This window comes from Neophocaena asiaeorientalis, unplaced genomic scaffold (genome assembly GCF_003031525.2).
Source record: "Neophocaena asiaeorientalis asiaeorientalis breed wild unplaced genomic scaffold, Neophocaena_asiaeorientalis_V1.1 scaffold134, whole genome shotgun sequence".
NCBI lineage: Eukaryota > Metazoa > Chordata > Mammalia > Artiodactyla > Phocoenidae > Neophocaena > Neophocaena asiaeorientalis.
This window is the reverse complement of record NW_020185339.1, coordinates 17912535-17936884: the sequence shown is the minus strand read 5'-3', so window position 1 is coordinate 17936884 and position 24350 is coordinate 17912535. Positions and strand designations below refer to the sequence as shown.

General features: G+C 40.5%; 1 protein-coding gene across 1 annotated transcript in view; it reads left to right on the top strand.

Moving 5' to 3' along the window:
* Positions 1–24350, top strand: part of SRGAP1 (SLIT-ROBO Rho GTPase activating protein 1) — a 268726-nt gene that overhangs the window by 209364 nt on the left and 35012 nt on the right. The window contains exons 9-15 of the mRNA XM_024737112.1: positions 1239–1436; positions 1856–1940; positions 8861–8888; positions 12600–12702; positions 16255–16315; positions 16471–16548; positions 18849–18983. Coding sequence (XP_024592880.1) covers positions 1239–1436; positions 1856–1940; positions 8861–8888; positions 12600–12702; positions 16255–16315; positions 16471–16548; positions 18849–18983 — 688 coding nt within the window. The remainder of the gene's footprint in view (positions 1–1238; positions 1437–1855; positions 1941–8860; positions 8889–12599; positions 12703–16254; positions 16316–16470; positions 16549–18848; positions 18984–24350) is intronic.

Genomic DNA, 24350 nt, shown 5'->3' with positions numbered 1-24350 from the left:
TTTTTTTTTCTTTTTTGGCCATGCCACACGGCTTGCAGGATCTTAGTTCCCCAACCAGGGATCAAACCCGGGCCCTCGGCAATGAGATCATGTAGTCCTAACCACTGGACTGCAAGGGAATTCCCAATGGTTTAAAATTTTAAAACTGACGATACCAATTGTTGTGGATGTGGAGTAATAGGAATGCTCCTGTGTTGGTTGGGAATACAAATTAGAGCAATAATTTCAGAAAACAGTCTGGAATACCCAGTAAGCAGCCATTCTACTCAAGTATGTGTGGCCCAACAAAAATGTGTTCCTAGCAGTATTATTCATAGTGGCCCAAAACCAGAAATAAGTCATCAACAGTAAAAGGGATGAATTATGATGTATTCTTACAATGAATATTCAGCAGTGAAATACTGTACTGACAAGAAATGAATAAATCTTACTACATAAAGTTGAGCAAAAGAAACAAAACAAAAATAATATATGCTGTAAGAATCCATTTATTTATATAAAGTATTTTAAAAGGGTAAAACTAGTATATGAGGTTAGAAATCAGGATAGTAGCTACCTCTGGGGAGCAGGAAAGTGTGTGTGGTGACTGGGAGAAGCACAGGTTACTCATAATGTGCTGTATTTCTTGATCTGAGTGGTAGTCACATGAGTGCGTTCAGTTGGTGATAATTCATAAAGCTGTACACTTATGGTTTGCACATTTTTCTGTATGTAATTTCACTTCAGTTTAAAAGGTCCTTTAAAACAGACAGTGTGGGCTTCCCTGGTGGTGCAGTGGTTGAGAGTCCGCCTGCCAATGCAGGGAACACGGGTTCGTGCCCCAGTCCAGGAGGATCCCACATGCCGCGGAGCGGCTGGGCCCGTGAGCCATGGCCGCTGAGCCTGCGCGTCCGGAGCCTGTGCTCCGCAACGGGAGAGGCCACGGCAGTGAGAGGCCCGCGTACCGCAAAAAAAAAAAAAAAGAAACAGAAAATGTAATTGAGAGAGTACTCAGTGATACATGTGATTTACAGGAACTCAATTATAAAGTGATATCCTCCTCAGGATAATTTTGAAGAAAGCCTCTCCTTATGTTGGTGACATGGGGTATTGTTTACCTGTCTCTCTCCCCTAATAGACTCTGAACTTTGGTGGGGGCAGGGCCCGTGCCCCCATCTGTACCTGACAGAGCAGTTTCTCACTGTTTGTGGGATTCACGAAATAGGGTACTAACCTGAGAAATGTGCTCCTATTCCCAGGTTAAGAAAACGACTGAGGCCACCTTGCAGACGATACAAGATATGGTCACCATCGAGGACTACGATGTTTCTGAATGCTTCCAGCACAGTCGTTCCACAGAGTCTGTGAAGTCTACTGTCTCTGAAACCTACCTGAGTAAGCCCAGTATCGCCAAGAGAAGAGCCAACCAGCAGGAGACCGAGCAGTTCTACTTCATGGTATGCCTGCTGCTTCCCCAGCCACTCTTGGGGCTCAGATCTGGGGCCCCCAAGTACTGTTTCTGGAGTTGCATCAGAATCACCTGGGGTTCTTTACTAAGATCAGAGTTTCCAATTCAGTAGGTCTGGGATAGGGTTTCAGAGATAGTACTGATATGCAGACAAATTTAAAGAGGACTGCTCTGAAACAGAACTTTTAGATTATTTAATGAACATACATGACACCAGGAGAGCTTGTTACAATGCAGGTTCTGATTCCAGTAGGTCTGGGGAGGGAGGCACCTGAGAGCCCATAACACTTTGCTTAGCAAGGTTCTATGATCTAAAAGACAAAAGTGGCTGGATTTTAGATATCCTATGGGAAGTTCCTGGACACTGAATAATTTTTTTAAAAGTTAAAAACATCTTTGCTTTTGCAGAAACTCAGAGAATATTTGGAGGGTAGTAATCTCATCACAAAACTTCAAGCCAAGCATGACTTGTTGCAGAGGACCCTTGGAGAAGGTCAGTTATCTGACATAGTTGGGGAGATGACCTGGATTATATGTTGTGTCATGTATGTATTCCATGAAGAGTGTGAACTGTGAATTTGTGCTGGAAGAAGCAGAGAACACTGTATGTTGAGATGTGGCTTTATCTGTGTAAGAATCAAGTTCTCCCTGGAACTGTTTTCTTTATGAGCTTGATGCTAAGCAGAACAGGGAAATCTAGCCAACACAGAGCTCCAGAGGAAGGGTCTTCAGAGCACAGTGCTCCTAGGAAGAGAGAAGTCAGAAGGAGCCGCACCTGTTCCCACCTGCTGACCCCGCGCCCCCCAGTCATTTCTTCCTTTCCTTCTTGGAATTCCCCACCCTTCCAGCCCCACCCCTTTTGTTTAAATGGACTAGTATTTGTTGTCCCATCTAATGCCTGTTTGGACTCTAGAAACCAGTTAAACCAGTTTGGGTGATTTTCTTTTCTTTCAGTAGGCCGTTGGTTTTACTTGAGAAGCAAACGAATTCTATTAAGCATATTGCTGTATCTAATGGTGCCAAAAACAACAGTAGCTACCACTAACACAAGGCTCTCTCTGTGCCAGGCATTGTTCTGAGCTGTATATATATAACTGGGCACTATTAATTTCCCCATTTTTACAGATGGGAAAACTGAGGAGAAAAAAAAGGATTAAAGCAAAGGGTACAGTGTAGATGTTATTGCTTCCCTTTTCGTCTTCATGGAATTTAAAAGGGAAAAAAAAACACAAATGAAGTTCCTGTCATAAGTACCTCATAATCTGTAATACATTTAATTATCTTTTATTCACACTAGATCTTGCTGGAAGTTATAAAAAATGAAAGAGAATACGGATGGGAGAGGGAAATCAGGGGACTGAGTTGTGTAAATAACTTGAGCCTAAAAGAGTTTGCTCCCTTGACCTAAACTCTTGCCTCCTACCATTTTAGAACCTTCCTTAGCCATAAAGCAGGGTTTCCATCACCTTATCTCCTGGTTTCCTCTAAGCGACCATTATCCTCTGGGAATGTCCACATGGAGAAAGACCATCATAACCTGAAACTCCATGTATTGCAGTTAGGATGACAGACTCTAAGATAAAAGGCCAATTTCACTTAGAAAAAAAACAAATAACATTTAAAGTGCTAAGAACTGTCTTTAAAAATAAAATAACCAAATACAATATGTGAACCTTCATTAGACTGTGAATCAAAAAGCAAAGTTGGGCTTCCCTGGTGGCGCAGTGGTTGAGAGTCCGCCTGCCGATGCAGGGGACGCAGGTTCGTGCCCCAGTCTGGGAAGATCCCACATGCCACGGAGCGGCTAGGTCCGTGAGCCATGGCCGCTGAGCCTGCGCGTCCGGAGCCTGTGCTCTGCAACAGGAGAGGCCACAACAGTGAGAGGCCCACGTACCAAAAAAAAAAAAAGCAAAAGTTATAAAAGGCGTTTTAGGGACAACTGGGGAAATTTAAATATAGACTGCATATTATATGCTGTTATTTAATGAATTTTTAACTTTCCTAGATATGATAATGGTATTATGGTTATGAAGGAGAACATTCTTATTCTTAAGGAATGCTTGCTGAGTGTCATAATGTCTGCAGCTTACTTTCAAATGATTCAGGAGAAAAGATATATATAAGAGAGGGAGAGAGAAGGAAATAAAGCCATTATGGCAAAATGTTAACAGTTGGGAAATCTAAGTGAAGGACGTAGGAATGTTCCCTGTACTAATCTTTCAATTCTTCTGTAACAGAAGTTTGAACCTTAAAAAATAAAGCCCTTTTTTTCTCTTTGAATAGTTGACTTACCTCAGCAATTACATCCTCTTTTTTTCTTTGTTCTCCTCAAGATATCATGTAAAGTCTTTTTTTCTTTTTTCCACTTTTCACAAATGTCTGATATTGCAGTGATGCCCCAAGGTCTGTTGCCAGTCCCAAAGCATAAATAATCTTCAGTGCAGATGAATACTTAATAGGCACAAAGTCCTTCCCTACAGGACTGGAGACACCATTTAAGAAATTGTGAGTTGGAGGGAATTTAGTAGTGGGTGAATTCATTCTTGGCACTGCATGTAGACACGTGTTAATACTCTTGGGATCACATTCTGAAACTTTTGTGGTACTCATTCTATGTAGATGCCCTTATGTCTCCTGGAGAGAAAGCCCCACTGGTTGGTATTATTTTACATGCCATTTTGGCTAGGGCTCTATTTCAGCCAGTTCACTGAATCCGTACGCCAGATTCCGTCTTCAGCTGCTGAACTGTGTAAAGCTGTATCCTACCTCGTGAGCTCCATGCCAGGATGTCTTCATCTTTTAATTACTTTCAATGGTTTCCGGTGTCCTAGCGACACAAGCTTGTTCACGTGTACCAGGCGTTCGCTGGACTGGGTTTATTCCGCGCAGGAAGCTGGATGGTTCTCACCCAGTGCCGGCAGACCCACTGGCTGCAGACCTCTCTGCTCCCCCGCCCTGCCCCCCGTGCAGGCTTGGCAGTACACAGTTTGCCGCATGGGCTTGTTGCTGGCGGCTTTGCCCAGAGACAAGCAGAGCATGGGGGCCGTGCCCCACCTTTTAGCTCCGCCATCGTGAGTCCTTTGGCTTTCCATGCAAGCCCTGTTCACATTGATAGGCTTACACCAAAGGAGACCAGGCAAGTTCATGGCGCCTGTACCACAGTGAGATTATCCAATGGTGAACCCTTAAGAAGGGATCCGACTCTGGGTTTGGCCAACTAAGGTTAGTAGCACAGTATTAAACAATGTGTTTGGGGACAGTCCTGACTTTTCATGTAGAAATCACATCTCCGAGTTATACTAGGCTCATGGCTACAAAAACTGCCTTCATAGTAAAAGAAATAGAGCCTAACTCAGGGATTTAGCAGTTGATCGTACACAGCTGAAACTGTAACTGCGGACATGTGTTTGGCCTGTCTTGCTCACTTTTGGCAGGCTACCAGTGGCCCAGTAAGTCCTTTGATTTACAGCACTGCAAAGCGACTAGATTGGGCTCTTAAAGTGGCACTGTCAAAATTCAGAATTCCACATCTTTGAAAACAACCGAAATAGAAGGAAACGCATCATGAGTTGTTAAGACCAAAATCGTCCTCATCATCTTCATCATCCTTCAGCAGCACCATTATATCATTTTGTGACGTCTTTGTTTTTAAATTGGAGATGTTCAGTCCAACACGGTAAACGAGCTATATGTCTATAAAACTGAGGCACTGAAATTTTTTTTCTTTTCTCGTTTAGTAATGAGCCTTAGTGCTCACATTGGCTTCTTTGAGTGCAGCATTTGGAGTTAAGGGGATGTAAATATCAGTGTAATTTTTGCTGAACGTAGAAAATCTAATACTGGAAGTTGAGTTCCATGTTATATTGTTTCTAGACCCAGGCACAAGGTTTCTGACAAAGGAATGGAATAGATGATCCTCACTTAATGCTTTGTCTGTCTTTGAGTAAGAGTACAAATATACTTTCAAAAGAGAAGCTGATTGTGAATAATTACGTTTTTTAGAAAAGCACTGCAGGTAGTTGGTATTTTTAAGGAAGAAAAAGGGCTGGAAAGTAACACCAGGAGTCCGTATCAATCATTCGTTAGGGACAAAATCTAGGGTGCCTCCATTCAGTCTGAGCTGTGCACATTTTAAATATTGTATCTAGTTTGGGGACTCAGATTGCAACCAAATTAATATTTCGGTTTTTCCTTTTACTCTGTGGACATAAAACACATTGGGGCATGAAAACTAATTCTCTTCCTCATTCTCAAGTAAAATTTTAAAAGTAGTCAAAGTAGGTGCTTGTACCAAGAACAAGATAATTCTGGGTCATGGGTCATTCTTTTCTTCCAAATGGCTTGCATTGGGGTGGGAGGAGGAGTTCTCTGTTGTTCTTAATAATTAAGTAGCCTTCCAAAGAAAGTGATTGAAATTTAATCCTCAGACCACTGGAAGTGTTCACATTTCTCTGGGAAACAGATTCTTCTAAGCTTGCGTGTTATTGATCTATTAATGATGATACTATTGAAAATAAAACCTCATTCACCAGTTAAGACACACTCAGTACTATTAGCAGAAAAAAACGATGGATGCGGTGGTGGCAGTTATGCTATGAATGATAGTTCTTGCAAAGCTTGCTCTTGACTCATTGATCAAAATGTATCTTTTATAGGTTTTTAATTTTTTATCAAATACTACTAACCATGGATGGATGGAGCAAAATGATTTTAAGCCATTTTATATAATCATTTTCTAACTCTAGTGAATATTCAGTTGGGATATTTTAACAAAATAGCAAAACTTAAACATTATAAAGCATTTCATTTCTAAGGAATTATCATTAACATCTTTATCATTGAATCACTTGAAAGTTATTAACCTCTGTGATTCTCTTTAATTTGATAGATATTAGATTTGTTTAATGATTTACTTAATTTATTAAATCTTCAGTATTTTCTATTTGGCTTTAGCCATATGAGGTGGACAGATATGTAAGCAATAGTCTCTACCTGTCTCCTAGCATCTTTCAGAGTATTTGCTGGGGAAAACGAAAGACTTAACATTTTACAATATATTGGATTGGCCAAAAAGTTCATTCGGTTAGTGAATACATTGTGCGATAAAATTCTTGGCAAAATGAAAAATGTCTTTTATTTTCACTTAAAACAGAACGAACTTTTTGGCCCACCCAGTATTACTTGGGAGCTCAGATCTAGAATTAAAACAAACCTGAGCCTTAGTGCCGGACCCACCACATACTGACCATGTGACCTTGGGCAAGTCACTTGCCTTCTCTATGCTCAGTCTCTTCTGTAAAATAAAAATAGTAATAGTACCTACTTCATAAAGTTGTGAAAATTGTGAGTTACTATAGAGAAAGTGCTTAAAACAGTGTCTAATAAATGTTAGACATTGCTGTTTTTATTGTTGTTATTGATACATATATAGTTTATGTCATACTTTTATGTTGTAATAAAGTATGCAGCATGGCAGAATATAATACAGCACAAGCCAGCTATTTTCTCTGCCTTCCATCCTTTGTTCATTCTACTGACCCACTGGGTGATATCAGCTAGCTCCCATGGCCCCAGCACAACCTAAAGGGTGGTAACTCTTTATCTCCAGCACTGTCTTCTCCTTGTGCTTTAACCCTGTATAGCCAGCTTCCTGCTGAAGGCTATCCTGTAAGACATCACACTCAGCTCACCGTCTGCTCTCTCCGCTTTCTGATAGACCTCTCCCACTTAGAAATAGCTATAAATTCTTCTGGAGTTCTGTGTCCACCGTCTCTTTTTTCTTGTTCCCCAAAATAGCAGAAGGCCAGCAGAAGGAAGGGACTTCCAGTTAAATGATAGGTAGAACTGGGTAGTGGAGGAAAAATCAGATTTTTCTCCTTTCCCCTGACCCCAACCCCAAGTCATGGCCAAGGACAGATTCTACCAAGACTTAACAGTAGCCTGGATCTGTTTGAGAAGGGTATTCTCTGATATGAACTGGTGCCCCTTGTTTAGTAAATAGGTATTAGCCAAATACCTTATGTCACTTGTTATTCAAAAGCAAATGATAGAGTAAAAGACTCGTTGCAGCCTGGCAGTGTTCATTCACCGTTCCCAACCAGGCAGCTCTCTCTACGGATTGTTATATTGGCCTTGCCCTACAAGCCTGAATCACCACATCGTGATACTATGGGCTGGTCTCACCTGTTTGTGCTGCGACATGACCCTTCTCTGCCAGCTGTATTTTCAGGCTGTTTCAGGACCGTATCATCATTTTGCAAATAAACCACTTGAATGGATTAACTCACCCACACCCCTTCCCACTGCTCCACCCTAAATATAAGAGAGAACAGACAGCAACCCATAGACGTATTCAAACTTGAAATTACCTCAGTTTGTAGGAGCACCACAAAAATACAGAGCTGTTATTTAAAACAAATCAAGAAGCCCAAATGTATAAGAACTCATGTTTTAAGTGACAGAGAATTCTGTGAAAGGCTGTTAGCTTACAAGTTGGTGGAATGTAGCATAGTTTAATGTCCTTGTACTTTAATGTCTGCAAATGTCATTTCCGACTATAAAATGCAACTTCTCTCCCTGATTTCATGTTATAGAATAAACACCAGTTTAATCTAAAGGAAAAGGAAATTGAGTTCTCCTAACCCTACGTGACCCCCTGCTTCTCTCTCACAAGTATCAGTCAAGGCGGGGAATAACTAACATTCAAATCTTGGATGTGTTTTATTTGTATTTCATCTTTGAACTTACAGTTAAGATCAAGCAGGAGCTTCCCTGGTGGTCCAGTGGTTAAGACCCCGAGCTTCCACTGCAGGGAGCTCAGGTTCAATCCCTGGTCATGGAACTAAGATCCCACATACCACATGGCACGGCCAAAAAACTAAAACCAAAAAGATTACGCAGCTATTTCTTGATTTAATAAAAAATAAAACTCCCCGGGCTTCCCTGGTGGCGCAGTGGTTGAGAGTCCGCCTGCCGATGCAGGGGACACGGGTTCGTGCCCCGGTCCAGGAAGATCCCACATGCCACGGAGCGGCTGGGCCCGTGAGCCATGGCCGCTGAGCCTGCGCGTCCGGAGCCTGTGCTCCGCAACGGGAGAGGCCGCAACAGTGAGAGGCCCGCATACTGCAAAAAATTTAAAAATTAATTAATTAAAACTCCCTGCCTCATATTGCCAAGTGAAATATGTTTCTCTAATCTATAGAATTTATTAAATTTTATGTATATATTTTATGAAATATTTACTTTGAATATTTTTTCTATCTTTATATACTGTCTTCATGCTCTTCACCATAAAATGTGTAAGTTATTATAAACTCAGCATCATAAATCAAGGGACAGATGATACAAAAGATTGCCCAGTGCATTGCACGGATGCCACTCAGGTGACTTATTTTAATTTTTTTTTTTCTGCAGGTCATAGAGCTGAATATATGACTACAAGGTAGGAAAATATTTTATCATAACTCATTGCATCTCACTCTCTTATCTCTTTTAACAAGCAACCATTTAAATGCTGCAAGAATGAAGATATTTTGTTAATGAACATGGAAGATAGTTTGGGCTTGACAAAACAGTAACGTGAAGTGTTTGGGGTTCTCACAAAACCAGATTTGCTCTGGAAGATCTGAGGGTTTCCCAGTGGAATTGTAAAGCTCTTTAATGAGCAGCCTCAGTTAAAAAAAAAAAAAGACATAAATTGAATGGGTTTGATTTATCTAATCCAAAACACTTTAAGTTTCTAGAAAGAGCCTGATAGGATTTTTGATTTGATAATTTAATTAACAAGCAATATTATGCAAATATCTACTGTGTCAGTTACTTCTTGCTCCTGTATGGTGTATAAAAACTAGAGCTATGTTGAATACTCTTAGGATTTTAGCTCTGCCCCTGTTTGGTTTACTTTAAAAATTTAACTTTTAATGCCTAGTATCATATTGCACTTTCTTTCTTTTTTTCCTCCTTTTTCTCCCCTTTTTTAAAATTCTTAGAAGGACTTTGATGCTACTGCTGAGAAGGAAAAGCCTTTTTGGAAGCAGGTTCTGATTTGGGTTGGGGAAAGTTTGTGGCAAGTTTTATTTTTCTCCGTCAACATTTGTACAACAGCCAGAAATTATTCTAATTGACATAGCAAGACTTCACACTTTTAAAGTTGAGTTCTCTTTGAGGTAGGAGACATTTAGAACACTGGTGTGTCTGTTGCAGTAGTTGGCAAGTTGATTTTAAGGTTCTGCAATGTTCCTGCTAGGCAGTTTATTCAAAAGGAAACCCCTCTTACTTCTCGGTGAACCAACTAGAAAGATACAGCTACTGACTTGTCTAAACTTTATGAAAATACTGAGGTTTTTCTTCCCTGTGTCAGTGACAAAGAGGCATATTACTCCTGCATCGTAATATGTGGTTTTTTTCACGTATAGTGTCCCTTTGCATTATCAACTATTTTACCTGTTTCTAAATTATAATTAACATAAGGCACTTTTTTAAAAGATTTTTTTAAAGGAAGGAGTGCAAATATATATTTGCAATGAGAGCTGTACTTGCCCAACAGACTTGATATTCACATCATCCTGACTGGTATTTCCTCTCATCCACATGGGCATTCTGCCTAGAAAGCCAGATTATCTGGAAGTTGTGTGGCAGGCACATAACCAGAAGGAGTCATACAATGCAAATGTTGAATGAACGTAGAATCTGTTCACCTGACGTGTATGTGGTAGAGCCAGGTCCATCAGTGCACCAGTCTGCCTGCCGAGCCAACTCTGCCGTGGAAAGTACCTTGATAAGCACTCAGGCAGTTTATTTTAACCTCAAATCCCTCTCACAGCTTAAGTATCTTCATATTTGTCTCATACTTTTGATGTGTCAAGAGAGGCAATTATCAGACTTTTGGGAGAAGACTCAAAAGACATCTCTCCGTTAGCCCCAGCCAGGAGTTTCTCTGCATCTCTCATTGATGCAGGAATAATTATCCAGTGCCACTGGGGGCTTTGGCTCTAGCTACAACATTTGCTTGTCCCCACTAATCAGTAACCAAACAAAATGAGCCTGTGTTCCTATTCCCTTAGCTTCATCAACTGCTCCAGATAGCATTAAGTGTGAAGTTCTTTGGACCTTGTTGTAATAACCACATTTTCTAGTTTCTATATTTGATGCTTTGATATCTTGAGGCCTTACTGACCTTGAAGGGACTCCCCCTCTGAGAGTCAGTCAATTCCTAGAGATAGTAAAGGGCTTGCTTACAAGTGTGCCTTTTGTGTACAAAGCAGCCAGTCCAGAGCCCAGACTCTCAGCCACCTCCTTTATCAAGTCTTCACCTCAGGGCCCCTGTTCCTCTTCCCCAGTCACCCAAAGGCCAGGTACCAGACAAATAGGGACAGCTCCCGTGCCCCCAGGGCCCACCAAAATTATTCAAGGACTAGCCAATCCTAAACCTGCTTACCCTGCCTTGCCTGTTCCTTCCAGTGGGAACCGCAACAAAGGCTCACATTTTCCCTCATTCTTCCTTCCTCCTGAGCGACCTTGGTGCTTCTGCGTGTGCCCCCCTCCCCCCATGTAGTAGCATGCCCCCAACTCTTGGGAACTGTGAGTAACAAACCGTCTTCCCAATAACAGTTGTCTTCTGATCTGTTACCTCACCATACCTGAGTAAAAATAAAGTCTATATTTTAAAATACTTCTAAAATAATGAAAAAAGTGGATGAAATCAAGCACATATGGTTAAATTCCTTGGTGGGCAGTTGTTTCGTTTGTTTATACCTACCAGATCCTTTCCTCGGTGAATGGCGTAGAATTCAGTGTATAAATCTTGTTCAGTGTACAAACAAGATTTCAGAAACTTCAGCAGTGGCAGATTGACTTGCTTGGTGAAATTTTCCATGTTTGCTTCTAGACACTTGCAAGGGCTCCTTTTAACCTCTCAAGCCCCATGGAGCTTCAGGTGTTGCTTGCTGTATACCCCATTAGTCATAGGAGCCCAGCTGTTGGGAGAGCCTTAGAATTTGGCTATGGACGGCGGTATCAGCAAGTTTGTTCCCCTACCTCTCTTGACTGCTATGATAATACCTTAGGAAGCTAGCCAGGCTTCTACATAAACTCTTGGGCTTTTGTTTCTAAACTGGTCTTTCAGAACTTTAATGAACTGAAAAGGCAATTCTTCCTAGAGAGTTTGCAGCTTAATAAAGGGCTTTACCTGATTTCCAAGTGTGGTGTACATCCTCAAACCAGCCTTCCCTTTTAAGAAGGAGTTTAGATTGGAATGTCCAGAGAGAAGTTTTGGGATTCTTCTTGCATGTATTCCTTGCAGCACAGTTGTTGAAGTTGAGTCACGTAATCCTGGCCCTCTTTGCCGTAAAGGGAGAGGGCAGAAGAGGTTCCCTCTCTCCAGTTACAGAGCAGGATGATGCAGGGTTTCTAAATATGGTACTTGGTACCCTGGATGTCCATATGCCAGAGAGACTGACTTATCCATCAAAGCAAGCAGACTGGAGATGGAGAGAGTCCAGAAAATAATAAATGGGTGCATCTTAATGCTCTACAAATAGGTGATGAGCTAGTCTGTTTTAAAGAAATAACAATTCATGTGAGCCTGGACGCACTGCCCCCCAGAAATAGCAGTGAAACAAAACTCTATTTTTCACTTGTGACCCATTAGTAGCTACTTTTGCATAAAATAAAATCCCATTAATTACCTGAGGGATATCAAACAGATGTCATGTTATTTGCATTGAAGAATTATGTCATAACTAAAAATATTATATTGAATTTCTCTATTGGGATCTATCAGAGTCCTAATTTTTATGACCTGTTGTCTTCTGTGTGACTTGTAAGCCGAATAACACAAACCTCGGTTTGTAACTCTTGGCCGAATAGCTCGTAGTTAATTCCATTTGTTGATGATGACCACTTTAAAACAAACTGGCAAACAAATGTCAACTACAACATACAAGAAAAGAATAGTCTGATTGAATAGCTGGTATGGGTTTTGATATATAAGTAAAAGTAAATAAATGGGAAAGGGGAGGACGGTTTTCCTCTGTGGGTAGGGGTGGGGAAGGAACACAAGAATTCCTGTGTTTTGTAATTTTGATGTGACCTATGGGTGTTTCATTTATTGTTTGATTTCTGCCATGCTCAGTAATTATATTCCCTCTCTTAGGCCTCCAAATGTTCCCCCTAAGCCCCAGAAACACAGGAAGTCCAGACCCCGCTCACAGTATAATGCTAAGTTGTTTAATGGGGATTTGGAAACATTCATCAAGGTACTGGCACCAGCCATCTGGGTGGCTGATCTCCACGCTTCTTACTATAATGGTCTCAGCCTCTCATAAAAGGAGGCAGGTCATTATGTCCAAGTCTGTCCTGGGGCTCTTTGCTTTCCCAGAAAATCAATATAATATTTCCTGAAGTCAGAGAGAGGAAAGAATATTTGGTTTGAGTGCCTTCAGAAGAGGGAATAAATGTGGGTATTATTATACTGGCAAAAGAGAAAGCCCTCTTTCTTAAAAAAAAAAAAAAAAGCCATAATCTGTACAAAAAGGAAAAGAGCTACCTGATAAAATGTTTTGTTTCTACTCATGCAAATGAGGTGGCACAAAATATGTCTAAAGTCCATCGTTAAGCTAGCTCTGAAGCACAACGAGTTTCGATTTCCCATGACTTGAGGAATTCATTATATTGGATAAATTGTAGGACCCTGTGGTCTGTATCTGGATCTCTGCTATGTTTACTCTGTCTTTTTCATCCTGTATTTCTGATAACGCTTCTAGCCGAGGACGAAGGAATTCACACGCGAGACATCAGGTATAGTGCTCGAGGGAAGCGAGGGCACAGCCTCTTTCGCTCTTGATATCATTTTCAAATCACAGTCATGCTTGGCTTTAATTAGATTTTTTAAGGTCTTTAAAAGAAAAGTGTTTGCAATTGGAAATTAGACAGGTTTATAAATAACTTTACTTAGAAAAGAATCATAGAACTCAAACACTGATTTAAGAGGAGTTGGATAAACTCTTAAGTTTTACATTATGTATTTGGCAAACATACTAAATTTGGGTCAGGGGCTTTTGTTAAGGAGAGTCAATGTTAAATACCAAATGTACATTTAATACTGGATTTTGAACCCTCATGTAAATTATACAAAAAAGAGAAGAACTTACTCTTTCATAGCTAACATTTTATGACATGGGACGCAGTGTTTCTGAAGACTAAATTTATACAGGAAACCACATCATTGATAACCTCCCTTAACAATATGTTACAGCTGTCTTGCTTTCTTTAAAGACAGATCTTTTATTGGATATGTACACTAATCGTTAAAAAATATATGTGTGTGTGCGCATGCATGCGGACAGAGAGACACATGCATACATACAGAGATTAAAAGCATCTGGCAACCTTAAAACTGAGCCCTAACCCTGGAATTGAGTGAAAAGTCACCGGACAACCTACAGAGCAATCACGAATCCAATGCCATTAGCCTTAAACCCAGAAGAGCCTTATTGGCTCTAATTTAATATGAAATTATTGTCAAATTTGATTATCTGGTTTCCCAGCCCAGGGCTCACAAGCAGGGGCAAACTAGATGGAGAGAAGGGAATGATAAAATGAAAGCACTGGGCTGTGCAACTGCCTGGCAGAGAAGGAGAATATAGAAAACTCAAAGAAGCAGATGTGTGCTTCCATTATATTTGATAGCACAGTACAAGAATGACTGCTTAAGGTCATAGGAAAGCACATATTATATTTTTAAAAGATTTTTTCATTAAGAACAGTTAAAGGAAACCAAATTTAGGCACGAAAGTGGGAGTAAACCACTTTTCGTGGAAAATTCACTTATGTGAGCTCCTCTTTGTCCCAGATGCCATATTAAAGAATCTTTGGTCCTAGCAGTGAAACAGTGGATACAGGATCCCTACACTTCTGAAAAGTGCTCAGTCAACTGAGGTCCCCACAGTATCACTGCGAGAAAAACACCACTTTTCCTGTTTCCCATGGGGAAACTGAGACACAAAGGGATTCGTTTGAATGGTTGATGGAGCACGGCCCGTTGCTTCACTTCTTGTAAAATATTTTCTACCAGAGCATCTGGCATCCATGAAATGAAATTAAAACATGCACATTCATTACTTTTTGACTCCAAAATTCATGATATCTGAATAAAATAGTGATGATAGCTGAAAGATTAGCAGTTGCCTAAGCAAACGTGAAGACGAAAATATTTTTTAAATAATACACAAACCTAACACATTTTTATTTAGAACTTTCTGAATGCAAACATTTTCCTTTTAATAACTTTTTAATCTTGGTTTTTCTTTTTGTTTTAATCCTAAATTCAGCTGTTGCAAACTAATATTCTCCTTTTATCATTTACATTTAAATATTTGTTGCTCTTTTAGATTACAGTTTTATAGGAATTGTTCACATAAAAAAAGGTTGTATCCTAAAGAAAAATCCCCTCTCATATTTAGTAAGTTTTGATGTAATTATATGGCTATTCTTGAGCCAACTGGTCCACAATTAATAAAGTTTACATTCCTGAAACAAATTGACTAATTAGAGAAACTTAATGCAGGCTCCAGAAGTAATTGAACCATTAACTGGTTTATACACTGATGAGATGGTCCTAAAACCGAGAATGAAACCATTCCTCAAGAAGTATATTACCCATTCCAGGAATGGTAAAAAGTTAGATTGCTGGACTGCATTATTCCCACTCTTTGCCCTGTTGATTAATTGGAAGGGTTAGTGGATTCTGAATTGTTCTAATAGATTGAGACAACCAAATTCTTCTTGTGTTGCAGAATAAAATTCCTCATGAATTAGTGCCTGATTTCAGCTAATCATTTTGAACCTCCATGTTAACCTTAAAGCTCTAATTCCTGAAAGAGCAGAGCCTGAAAAGAACATGAAAAATAACTCCATAGTCGGTAACCTTTTTTAACTACATGGAGTGCATGGCATTGATACATATTTAACTGTGACCTAAGCAGCTCCTTCATTTCATTTGTCATCCTGTACATGTCTTAATACATTTCCAGAATTCGCATTTGCTCAGTAGAGTGCACTGACTATATTATGAGATGTGGAGAAAGAAGGCTAAGAGATGGTCCTTCTAAGGAAACGAGATCTAATGGGGTGTGCGTTGGTGCCATTTTTTTCTCCATCCTTAAAACGTGAAAAAATAACAGTGAAAAATCTCTAAGGATCAGTAAGTTCTGATGCCAACTAAATAAATACATGACACGTTGTGAGCAGCTCTAAAGCAATTCTCATGTTACGCATCTGGAAACATGTAAGCCCTTTTATAACTGTCATCATCTAGATGGTGGACTCTCAGGGATGCCACAGAGAAGAGCCTGAGATGGCTGAATGGTTGTGTTTGGTGACTAGTACAGTCAGTCCGTCCTAAGATGCTGTGCTTAAAATACACAGAGTTCTTTTCAGGTCCATTAGATTAATTACTCGTATAAATAACCTTTTAAAAACTGAGTGATTTATATATTCATTTCTATATGTAAGCCTACATACAGTAGAAAAGATGAATTAGCTTGACATCTTTAGACACAGCAGAGTAAGTTGAAACACGATTGCCTTCAATGTATTTAATTTGGTTTGCCCCAGAACTGAAACATACCTTCAGTTAAATATAATTTGATATTTGGCCCTTGTGGAATATTTTAGAGGGAGTGTGTTTGGAGATGATCATCTAAAAGAGTAAAAGTCGGTCTTTAACTAGGGTTAAACTATGAGCTTTATTGTTATGTGTGATTTGTGCCTCTTCTTTGCGGTTAACTGGTTTCCATCTCTTTACCCAGGACTCAGGACAGATCATCCCCCTCATTGTGGAAAGCTGTATTCGGTTCATCAATCTCTATGGTAGGCCCTAAACTGCAATATTCTTATTTTAAACAATAATTACTAGGAGTATTTCAGTAAATATGTCTTTCCTTTTAATACTTAATGGTTGGGAAAAGGGGGACCTGGAGGACATGACGGGTTCTTTCATGCTCTTTCCCTTCTGTTCTCTTTAGGTCTTCAGCATCAGGGGATTTTCAGAGTGTCTGGTTCCCAGGTGGAAGTCAATGATATTAAAAATTCATTTGAGAGAGGTACTTGCATGTCTGCACCTATAAGCAAACCTTGTTAAAAAGTCATCATTTTCAGTAGAGTGAAGTGGCATACTTATTCTGTATATCTTCAAAACCTTTCTCTGCATTTATTTCGTTGTGGATGTTGAGTTAAGAATCTATTTAGAATAGCTAAGAAATGAAGCCAAAATCATAAGCCCTTGTTATCAAGTCTAGAAAAGCATATGAGTTTTGTATCCTGGTTTAGGAATGGCATTGATAATCTTCAGCACGTTGTCAAAGGTGGCTCATGAAAGGTTCTAGAAGAGTGGCAAGAACAGCCCTGGGCCTGCATAGCAGCTGTTTGAGGTGACTCATCCCAGCTTCATGTCTGTTTCCTTTGTCAGGAACTCTCCTTCCTCTTATTACCATCCCCAGACTCCTTCCCTGTGACCTTAGTTGGTGCCTTACTCTTATTCCCAATTGGCTAAATAAGTCGTCCTAAACATTATGATTAGCAAAACCGTACACTTTAGCATCAAGCGGACCTAGAATCAAATCACACTCTTGCATTTACTAATCATGTGATTTGGGTCAAGTGACTCATCTCTTATTCTGGCCTCGGTTTCCTCATCAGCAGAATCCCAGGACTGGTGTGAGAATTGGGTATTATCCATGAAAGTGCCTAACTCTTTTTTTTTTTTTGCGGTACGCGGGCCTCTCACCGTTGTGGCCTCTCCCGTTGCGGAGCACAGGCTCTGGACGCGCAGACCCAGCAGCCATGGCTCACGGGCCCAGCCGCTCCGCGGCATGTGGGATCCTCCCAGACCGGGGCACGAACCCATGTCCCCTGCATCGGCAGGCGGACTCTCAACCACTGCGCCACCTGGGAAGCCCATGCCTAACTCTTTAGGAGTGGGTCTTAGCTAATAATGCTCTCCAGTTATAATGATTTGTATTGTGTCTGCTTCTGGATACATCTGCACCTTCCTGCCTCTGCTTGGAAGTCAAGCCAAGGATGCAGAGGGAGGGGCATCAAGGCTTGGAGACAAGGCAACCCCTCTTGGTCCCATTTGCCCTAACCCAGACTTGACACAGAGCCAGTTTGAAACCTTGGGTAAAGAGGTGAACTTGGAGCCAGATTGTTCTTCCTCTTCCAAAGCCTCTTACAGTGCATAGAGCCGAGCGGCCTCCCCTCTCAAGGGCTAAGTGTCCAAGTCTCTTACATGGACCATATTCAAGAAAAATTGAAATTTAGTAAAGCCTCAGGTTCCTGTGCCAGCCACTGCAAGCAAAAATGCTTTATTATTTTTCCTTGAACATTCCCCTAGTATGTTGTTTGTTTGTGATCCCTTTGGGTAAGGCTTTCTCACAGTGGGCCAAAAAAAAATATTTTGGTGAATTCGTGTTCAATGATTTCCTACCCTTGAAGCAGAGAAAAAGGAACCACAGGTCCCTGAAAATAAGCTGCCCCAACAGGCAAAAAAAAAAAGTTAAAATTCAATGTACAATTTTTGTGAACTTTAGAAGAGCAGACCCGTGAATAAAAAAATGGAGTTTGATTTAAGGCTGTACATTATGTTGAACTTCTTAAGGATTTTATTTCAGTTTGATTCTCAGGGAGGTGGACAAGCCAGGTCAGTTACCTGATCATTTTAAAGTGCTTAGCATAAAGAATAATATAATTTCATGTTTGTGATATATTTTTAAATTTTCCACTTTTTATGAAAATTCCTTGGTACTGTTAGGGTACATTTTCAAATTCCTCTCTCTGATTTCAAAATCTCCCACTGCTGAAAGCAGCTTTCAAGTCTGCTGTGAACACCACCATGCCACTTTGAGAAGTATTTATTTAATTGTCAGTATTCACAATTAGGTGAGTCCTGTAGTATTTCTGATAAATTTTGCTGATCCAAATAGCATAGCCAGACAGACCTATATTGTTTCTTTTCCCCAGTAGAATAAGAAACACAGAATATAGTATTTGAATTTATGTCAACCTAATATAACAGATTTTAGCTTTAAAAAAAAAAGTTGGGTCCAATTATAAATGCCACAATATTTTATTTTAAGATTTAGGTAATTTGTAAGGGATTATTTGGTAGCATATGATAAAAAAAAAAAAGCTTTATTTTAACCAACTATTTTTAGGTTAATCATGGGGTGGGATATCTAAACCAGTTATTTTAATTTTAGTAGCATATAATCTTCCATAAAACATAATTAAAAGATACATGTATATATAGAAATGTGTGTGTGAGTATAGAAACATTTTTGTTCAGAGATAAAAAGAGAAGCCATGTGCATGTAACTAATTTTTCTTTTTTGTTTTTTTTTTTTAGGTGAAAACCCTTTGGCTGACGAGCAGAGTAACCACGATATTAACTCAGTTGCTGGCGTTCTAAAGCTCTACTTCCGTGGGCTGGAAAACCCCCTCTTTCCTAAGGAAAGATTTAATGATCTGATTTCTTGTGTCAGTAAGTGGGCTTTTTTTTTTTTTTTTAACAATTCTTTTCCCACTAAAATTATTTCACTAACCAATTTCCTGGAAAAGGCAGTGGCCCCTCTCCCTGTATCTTCCTCCCCCACCATTACCCATCACCACCAAATTTCTGAGACTATTTGTTTTCTCTCTGGATCCAGCGTGAGTCATCTTCCCAGCTGTGGCCTCGCCCTTCGCTGAGTGGGCTCTGCTCCTAAACATTCCTCGGGCTCCACAGAGCCCGAGAGCTTCCCCGTTAGTATGTGGGATAGAGCAGAGAGGCAGGTACCAACCAGCTGAAGGTGAGGAGAAGGCTGTAAGCATGGAAATATAACTCCTTTTTGGCTTTTGGTTCTTAGTTTTCTCCACTGATCTTAGGAGTAGGGTAACTTATCCATCTTCGAATGTTACTTCAAGAAACAAGGTAAAAGGTGGGGACTTCCCTGGTGGCGCAGTGGATAAGACTCTGCACTCCCAGTGCGGGGGAGGGGGGGGTCTGGGTTCAATCCCTGGTTAGGGAACTAGATCCCACATGCATGCCGCAACTAAGAGTTCGCATGCCACAACTAAGGAGCCCACGTGCTGCAGCTAAGACCCAGTGCAACCAAATAAGTAATTTTTTTTTTAAAGAAATAAGGTAAAAGGAGATAAATGATCACTATTACAGTGCCGGAACAGCAGGTGGTAATTATCTGTCAGTGGGCATCCCCAGCTAATAGGCAGAGTTGCTCTGGGACCATGTATGATATATTATGAAACCCATAGTCAGCAGCAGAGTAAAGCATTGCTGTTTTCTGCAGGGGGTGGGGAGCTCTTGTCACTACAGGAAGGAAGGTGAAAATAATGATACTGAGAATTAGGTATTTAACCTCAGTCACGTCCCATACCTCTATAAATGTAGTGTCCTTTAAGTCCAAATTCCTGGGCAAGGGTGGAGAGCTGACTTAAATCACATAGTGAGGGCTTCCATGAGAATCAAGCTTTACTCTAATGAGCAAACCTCCCCCCTGAATCAGCAGGTCCAGCGGACCTCAGAAGATCTCTCCACTCACCCTTCCTTCCCCATTCCCGTCACCAGGGCCTTGGTTTCTCACTGGGAGACCCTACGTGTAGGTTTTGCCCTCTTTCCTTACCTCTCAACCCCAGCTAGATTCAAAAGGGCAAATCGAGTGCTACGTTACCACCACTGCACCACCCCGTTTAAAACCTATATCAATATTTCCCACCTGAAAACAAACCCCTTGGTATGGCCAACTCACAGAATGAAATTCTTCCTCTCCTTCTATGCACTCATCTCCTGCCGACTACCCTATTGCCTTTCTTTTATTTATTTATTTTTGGCTGCGTCGGGTCTTCGCTGTTGCGCGCGGCCTTTCTCTAGTTGTGGCGAGCGGGGGCTACTCTTCTTTGTGATGCGCGGGCTTCTCATTGCGGTGGCTTCTCTTGTTGCGGAGCGCGGGCTCTAGGAGCGCAGGCTTCGGTAGTTGTGGCTCGCGGGCTCTAGAACTCAGGCTCAGTAGTTGTGGTGCATGGGCTTACGTGCTCTGCGGCATGTGGGATCTTCCCGGACCAGGGCTCGAACCCGTGTCCCCCGTGTTGGCAGGCAGATTCTTAACCACTGCGCCACCAGAGAAGCCCCCTTATTGCCTTTCGATTTCAACAGTAGCAACCTGCAGGCACGCCAGGCCATTTCCCACCTCTGTGCCTTTGCCTGTGCTGTTTCATCTGCTGTCCCTGACAGCCATTTGACATCCACTAGGAAGGATTTGCTGAACTGGCACTCCTCCCAGACTGCCATCCTCCCTAGTACCCGAGGCAGCATTAGTCACTTTCTCCTCTACTAATAGTCCATTGTATACATATGTCTATAATTTTTCTTAAAGCCCCGCATTACAATTACTTTTAACCTCTCTGTCTCCCTCTACTACAGAGAGTTTAGGGAAGAGGCTAAGAACGTAGGTTCCAGACTCAAATAGCCTAGGTCCAAATCCTAGGTACAAATTGCTCAGCAAGTTTCCTAACCTCTCTGCACCTCAGTTTCATCATCTATAAAATAGGGAGAACATTAGTCCATATATAATAGGGTTGTGAGAATTAAATGAGTTAATACATGTAAAGTGCCAAGAAGAGTGCCCAGCATGGAGTACGTTCAATGAAATGTCTACATTTAGCTCCATGGGCGTGTGAGGTCTTGACAGTTTATTCCGTTTTGTAGCTACAACACTTGGCATAGTTAATTCCAGTCATGTGGTAAGTGAATAATTCATAGTTGTTAAATAGAATTTAAATGAAAAGTCAAAATTCCACCAAGATTATTTGGTTGGCATCCATGCCCGAAGTCCTAGATCTCATTGAGTATGAACTCCCTGGTGATAATTACCTCCACCCCCGCCCCATACAGTCTGATGCGTGTGTGGAATTCAGAAGTGTGCCTGAGTGTCCATTCCAAGGCCCTCGCATAGCCTGAGTGATCACAGCAGCCTCTGACTCAGCTGGAAAGAACTGAGAAGGTGTCACACTTCTGGAATTCTCCTTTGGCCATATGCAAAGATTTCCCTCACCAGCTTAGCCACGAAGCCTAAATCTGCAAAAATTATAAGCACTCTCTAATGTTCAGTGGTTTTCTAGGTACATACATCATCAGCATTTATGTTTACATATGCCAGCTGGATAAAGACCAGTGGGCTGCATTGTCATTTACTACTGCAAAATCACATCACACTTCCATTAGATGAGAAATATTATTTTATTGTGGTTATTAAAAGCTGAAGCCTTAGAGTCAGAAAGATCTAGGTTCAAATCCTAGCTTCACCACTTAACAACTTTGTAACCTGGGGCAGAGATAAATATTTAATCTTTTAAAATATGTTTCTTTATCTACTTCATAGAGTCTGTGTGAATAAAGGAGATAATCCATACTAAGTGTTTATAGCATCATGCCTGGCACATAATGAGCCTAAGTATATGTTGCTAGCTGTCACCATCACAACTATTACAACTACTCCTACTACAAACTCAGGTCACATATGCCAGTACCTGGGTCAGGCATTTACCAATCTATCTGTCCAGCAACATATGTGTTTCTCTGCCATAATTACTTCACGTGCATTTAGAACTGATGTTAGCTTAATCCAGAAGTTGTGTTGCTTCCAGCATGATTTTTCCCAGCACAGTAAATGTTTTGTAACAATCCAAGACAAGCTTTCTCAAAATTAAATACGAAGCAAAATAGGAAGAAAATAAGGGAAAAAAAGGAAAATCTACAGAAATACCTTTCTTTTTTTTTAAACATCTTTATTGGAGTATAATTGCTTTACAATGGTGTGTTAGTTTCTGCTGTATAACAAAGTGAATCAGTTATACATAAACATATATCCCCATATCTCCTCCCTCTTGCGACTCCCTCCCACCCTCCCTATCCCACCCCTCTAGGTGGACACAAAGCACCGAGCTGATTTCCCAGTGCTATGTGGCTGCTTCCCACTAGCTATCTACTTTGGTAGTGTATATATGTCCATACCACTCTCTGACTTCTTCCCAGCTTACCTTTCCCCCTCTCCGTGTCCTCAAGTCCATTCTCTACATCTGCGTCTTTATACCTGTCCTGCCCCTAGGTTCTTCAGAACCATTTTTTTTCCTTTCTTTTTTTTAGATTCCATATATATGTGTTAGCATACGGTATTTGCTTTCCTCTTTCTGACTGACTTCACTCTGTATGACAGACTCTAGGTCCATCCACCTCACTACAAATAACTCAATTTCATTTCCTTTTATGGCTGAGTAATATTCCATTGTGTATATGTGCTACATCTTCTTTATCCATTCATCTGTCAATGGACACTTAGGTTGCTTCCATGTCCTGGCTATTGTAAATAGAGCTACAGTGAACATTGTGGTACATGACTCTTTTTGACGTATGGTTTTCTCAGGGTATATGCCGCGTAGTAGAATTGCTGGGTCGTATGATAGTTCTATTTTTAGTTTTTTAAGGAACCTCCATACTATTCTCCATAGTGGCTGTATCAATTTACATTCCCACCAACAGCGCAAGAGGGTTCCCTTTTCTCCACACCCTCTCCAGCATTTATTGTTTGTAGATTTTTTGATGATTGCCATTCTGACCGGTGTGAGGCGATACTCATTGTAGTTCTGATTTGCATTTCTCTAATGATTAGTGATGTTGAGCATCCTTTCATGTGTTTGTTGACAATCTGTATATCTTCTTTGGAGAAATGTCTATTTAGGTCTTCTGCCCATTTTTGGATTGGGTTGTTTGTTTTTTTGATATTGAGCTGCCTGTATATTTTGGAGATTAATCCTTTGTCCGTTGATTTGTTTGCAGATATTTTCTCCCATTCTGAGGGTTGTCTTTTCGTCTTGTGTTTGGTTTCCTTTGCTGTGCAAAAGCTTTGAAGTTTCATTAGGTCCCATTTGCTTATTTTTGTTATTTCCATTTCTCTAGGAGGTGGGTCTGAAAGGATCTTGCTGTGATGTATGTCATGGAGTGTTCTGCCTGTGTTTTCCTCTGAGTGTCTGGCCTTACATTTAGGTTTCTCATTCTCTTACATTTAGAACTCTAATCCATTTTGAGTTTATTTTTGTGTATGGTGTTAGGGAGTGTTCTAATTTCATTCTTTTACAGGTAGCTGTCCAGTTTTCCCAGCACCACTTATTGAAGAGGCTGTCTTTTCTCCATTGTATATTCTTGCCTCCTTTATCAAAGATAAGGTGACCATCTGTGCGTGGGTTTATCTCTGGGCTTTCTATCCTGTTCCATTGATCTGTATTTCGGTTTTTGTGCCAGTACCATACTATCTTGATTATTGCAGATTTGTAGTATACTCTGAAGTCCAGGAGCCTGATTCCTCCAGCTCGGTTTTATTTCTCCAGACTGCTTTGGCTATTCGGGGTCTTTTGTGTTTCCATACAAATCGCGAAATTTTTTGTTCTGGTTCTGTGAAAAATACCAGTGGTAGTTTGATAGGGATTGCATTGAATCTGTAGGTTGCTTTGGGTACTATAGTCATTTTCACAATGTTGATTCTTCCAATCCAAGAACATGGTATATCTCTCCGTCTGTTTGTATCATCTTTAATTTCTTTCATCAGTGTCTTATAATTCTCTGAGTACAGGTCTTTTGTCTCCTTAGGTAGGTTTATTCCTAGGTATTTTATTCCTTTTGCTGCAGTGGTAAATGGGAGTGTTTCCTTACTTTCTCTTTCAGATTTTTCACCATTAGTGTACAGGAATGCAAGAGATATCTGTGCATTAATTTTATATCATGCTACTTTACCAAGTTCATTGATTAGCTCTAGTAGTTTTCTGGTAGCATCTTTGGGATTCTCTATGTATAGTATCATGT